At 43.7% G+C, this 4650-nt stretch overlaps 1 protein-coding gene across 1 annotated transcript in view; it reads left to right on the forward strand.

The window, feature by feature from the left end:
- The first annotated feature begins 213 nt into the window (after positions 1–213).
- The window catches only part of LOC143295903 (uncharacterized), a 44893-nt gene continuing 40456 nt past the window's right edge, over positions 214–4650 (forward strand). The window contains exon 1 of the mRNA XM_076607623.1: positions 214–678. Within this exon, the coding sequence (XP_076463738.1) occupies positions 658–678 (21 nt within the window). The 5' untranslated portion in view covers positions 214–657. The remainder of the gene's footprint in view (positions 679–4650) is intronic.

The raw sequence follows: 4650 nt of genomic DNA on the forward strand, positions 1-4650 counted from the left end.
AAAATAAAAAAAAAGAAGAAAAAAAAGGGGGGGGGGGGGTACGCCAAAGACTTGTTGCAACAGGAAACCTTATCAGTGAACACAGGCACGCGCTATGCCTCCAATAACCAATCAGCATGACCGTTACTGCCTGCCTACACGGGAGGCGCGACTTTTTCCTCTCCCCCCTCCCCCCCCACTGGCGAAAGGGGGTATCGGCAGACGACAGTTTCGATCCCGTCAGTCTACACTGGTTTGAGGGGAGTTTCAAAGACGCCTGGAGCAAAATATCGAATTACAAGCTTGCTTGGAGCTTCTGTTATGAAAACTGTGGGGCCAGTGTTACCAGCTTCTCTATCGTTTTGACAGAGGAAAAAACAACGACAGCTCGGAGTGTAAGCCTTACTTCACGCCATGATTTACTGACATCAAAACGTAGGGTGAAATGAGCTATTTTAGAAAGTCCGTTTAGCAGAGAAAGAAAAAAAAACAGAAAAAAAATAAAAGGAAAGAAGAAAGAGGAAATATTTGGAAGACTATGTGTTTATGATGAGTGGTGTCGTTGGAAAATGTCGTCAAGGGGGCCACACTTGTGAGGGGATTTCTCAGCGGTGAAAGTGAACTGGGACCACAGCAGTCATTGGTTTGGGAAGCGGCGACACTTCACCTGAACTGAAGATGACTAACAAGGATATGCGGGCAAGTATAGATCATTCATTTGTCAGCTCTGCCTGTCTGTCTGTGTGTCTCTCTCTGTCTCTCTGTCTCTCTCTCTGTCTCTGACTCTCTCTCTCTCCCTCTGTCTGTCTCTCTTTGTCTTTCTCTGTCTCTGTCACTCTCTCTCTCTCTCTCACCTCTCTCTTTCATCCCTGCTCTTTCTCTCTCTCAATGTCACTCGACACTCTTTCTCTCTCTGTTTCTCCCTCTCTCTGTCTCTCTCTCTGTCTCTCTCTCTCTCTGTCTCTCTCTCTGTCTCTCTCTCTCTCTCTCTCTCTCTCTCTCTCTCTCTCTCTCTCACACCTCTCTCTTTCATCCCTCCTCTTTCTCTCTCTCAATGTCACTCGACACTCTTTCTCTCTCTGTTTCTCCCTCTCTCTGTCTCTGTCTCTGTCTCTCTCTCTCTCTCTCTCTCTCTCTCTCTCTCTCTCACTCTCGCCCCTGTCTGTGTGTTTATGGTAAACAGCATCAAGTTTTCATTATCCAGACTTCATATCAACCATCTTTGATAAAATGTCTTTCCGTGTGCACCGTCCTCCCTCACTCCCCTCTCCTCCAGTCCGCCTGTCATCCTCCGCCCACCCTCTCTCTTCCACGCACGCACGCTCGCACACACACACACTCTCTCACACACACACACACACACACACACACACACACACACATACATTCAACACGCGCACACACACACTCTCTCTCTCTCTCTCTCTCTCTCTCTCTCTCATACATTCAACACACACACACACTCTCTCTCTCTCTGTCTCTGTCTCTCTCCCTCTCATACATTCAACACACACACACACACACACACACAGAGTGTAAGTTGTAGGATGTGTCTGGGACGAAACGCCCCGAGTAGCTTGAGGAGGTGACTCTGGATGAACATCCCTCCTTTCATTGAAGAGCAGTCTCCATTCTCCCCTGCCTCGTGTCCTCATTCTTCGCCCTCTTCTCGGAATGTTGGAGTGGTGGCCCAGACATACAGCCCCAATCCTGAGTCGCGGGTTTGATTCCCATTTTTATTTCCCCAGCTCCTCTTTACCAGACACTGCTTTGTGGTCTTGGTTCAAATCTTTGGGATGCGATGCTGATGATGATCAGTGCGCAGCATGCACTTAGTGCGCAGAGAAAAAAGAACCCACGGCGATTAGAAAGATGAAAGCTGCAGCACCTGGCGGGGAGTTCTGCCCTCAAGTGCATCTATGGTGTGGTGTAACGCAGGCTTCGGCTTTCACTGCATGTAAACTGTGCATCATTTCTGCCGTTTCCTGGTCAAGCTCTCTGTCTGTACAAATCTTTGAAGACTCAGTGGTGATGTTCAGTGGAACATTTGCATAGATGGTTGTGGTGCTTGTATTGTTGTTGTTGTTTTGTGTGTGTGTATTTTAAACTCTGATTTGGCATTTCACTTGTGACATAGACACTCGCATAGCTGGTGGTCAGTGGTTGCTGTTCACTATGTCGTTGCCATCTGTGGCATGGACAGTCACATAGCTCGCAGTGGTTGTTGTTCACTATGTTGTTGGCATTTGTGACATGGACAATCACATAGCTTGCAGTGGTTGTTGTTCACTATGTTGTTGGCATTTGTGACATGGACAATCACATAGCTCGTAGTGGTTGTTGTTCACTATGTTGTTGGCATTTGTGACATGGACAATCACATAGCTCGCAGTGGTTGTTGTTCACTATGTTGTTGGCATTTGTGACATGGACAATCACATAGCTTGCAGTGGTTGTTGTTCACTATGTTGTTGGCATTGTGGCATGGACAATCACATAGCTGCAGTGGTTGTTGTTCACTATGTTGTTGGCATTTGTGCATGGACAATCACATAGCTTGTAGTGGTTGTTGTTCACTATGTTGTTGGCATTGTGGCATGGACAATCGCATAGCTCACAGTGGTTGTTGTTCACTATGTTGTTGGTATTTGTGACATGGACATCGCATAGCTTGCAGTGGTTGTTGTTCACTATGTTGTTGGCATTTGTGACATGGACAATCACATAGCTTGCAGTGGTTGTTGTTCACTATGTTGTTGGCATTTGTGACATGGACAATCACATAGCTTGCAGTGGTTGTTGTTCACTATGTTGTTGGCATTTGTGGCATGGACAATCACATAGCTCACAGTGGTTGTTGTTCACTATGTTGTTGGCATTTGTGACATGGACAATCACATAGTTCGCAGTGGTTGTTGTTCACTATGTTGTTGGCATTTGTGACATGGACAATCACATAGCTCACAGTGGTTGTTGTTCACTATGTTGTTAGTATCTGTGATTTGGAGTGTGTTGTTTTGTTCAGTGCTAAAATCTTTCAGGCTTTGTTGCTAATATGCGTTGTCTTCTTTGCTCTGGGTATGAATAGATATAATGGACACATCGTTTCTTGTTTCGCTTTGTTGAACATGTCTTATAAAATGTGTTTCCTGAATTCCATTGAACATTGATGTTATCTCTGCATAGCCCTTTGCATTTTGTTTTTCTTATTCACGTCATGAAGATTATGTTGATTGGTTTCAGGCGTAATTGATATTTATAAATTGGTGTGTAATTGTTGATGTTCATGGAATGAAATTGTTTGTATCAACATGACTAAATTTCTGTGATACAGGATCAGTTGTGCCCCAAATATATTCATGCCCAGACCAAATAGCATAGTAGATGGTAAAAGCAAAGAGCCAGAAAAAAAACCATGGAGAAGTAGCAGCAGCAGGTAAATGATAGTAACAACAGCAACAACATTACCCGTCGGGGTAAATAAACAAAATGGTCATGCACGTAAAATGTTAAATGTTACATGTTGTCTGAGTATGTGTATGTGTGCGTGCCTGAAATCTGATTAAATAACACAGGAAACGAATGATGAGCGCCCAATGGTAGCCGTCAGTCGGCTCTACCCAGGTAGGCAGCCGGTTGTGTAAATGACCCCGTGTTTGTAAAGCGCTTAGAGCTTGGTCTCCGACCGAGGATAGGCGGTATATAAGTATCCATATCATTCAGTCACAAATACGACACAATACATCAAAGAAACGAACCTTCTTTGAAAGAGTGTCAGAAAATATATCCACTTCCTGCTGTCTGCACAAAATGTGTCTGCATCATTCATCAAACATTCACCAAATAACTGTTCCCAATTTCTTCGACAGCTTTTCATTATCGCAAACAGTTGAAACCGTATAGATCTATTATTTTAAACCTACTATCTATGTAAAATGCACTCTTTCTGAAAGTAAAACGGATAAAATTGAGAAAGAAAGTAAAGTGTCTAAATTTGTTTCCAGGATGTATCTGCGCAAACTTACATGAAAATGGAGAGCAGCTCACACAAAGAGTGTTCTTGACGGTGTATTGCTTTTCCCCATCAGGTCTATAAAGCCTGTTTCCATTGTAAATGTCATCCACAAACAGGAGAGGAGAAAAGGCGAGAAAGAATTGAGCCGAATTTGCTCAGTTTTCACTTTATTTATCTTTGTCTTATCATCTGACCTGGAAACTTAATCCAAAAACCGACTATTTTCACACAATGGATAATCACGTTAGATGACACGACCGAAATACGTGCACGCTTCCATTACACAAACTTGACAACAATAAGCTTGAGTTACTGATACTTCTATATATTTATGGTATCTGTTTCTGACGTGTGTGTGTGTGTGTGTGTGTGTGTGTGTGTGTGTGTGTGTGTGTGTGTGTGTGTGTGTGTGTGTGTGTGTGTGTGTGTGTGTGTGTGTGTGTGTGTGTAAGGGAGAGAGAGAGGACTTATCACATGTGCAATAAAACCTACTCACAAAAAAACCCCGTCAGACTCGAGGACTTTCACCAAACGAAACGATCTGAAATACCAATAAACCACTTTAAAGCCTCGTGATAAAGCTTTATTTATGACGGCATGGTTTCAGCATGCAGTGTCCCCGCGTGCTGTTAGTATCGATATATCCGAGATCCAAC

Source organism: Babylonia areolata, chromosome 1 (assembly GCF_041734735.1).
Source record: "Babylonia areolata isolate BAREFJ2019XMU chromosome 1, ASM4173473v1, whole genome shotgun sequence".
NCBI lineage: Eukaryota > Metazoa > Mollusca > Gastropoda > Neogastropoda > Buccinidae > Babylonia > Babylonia areolata.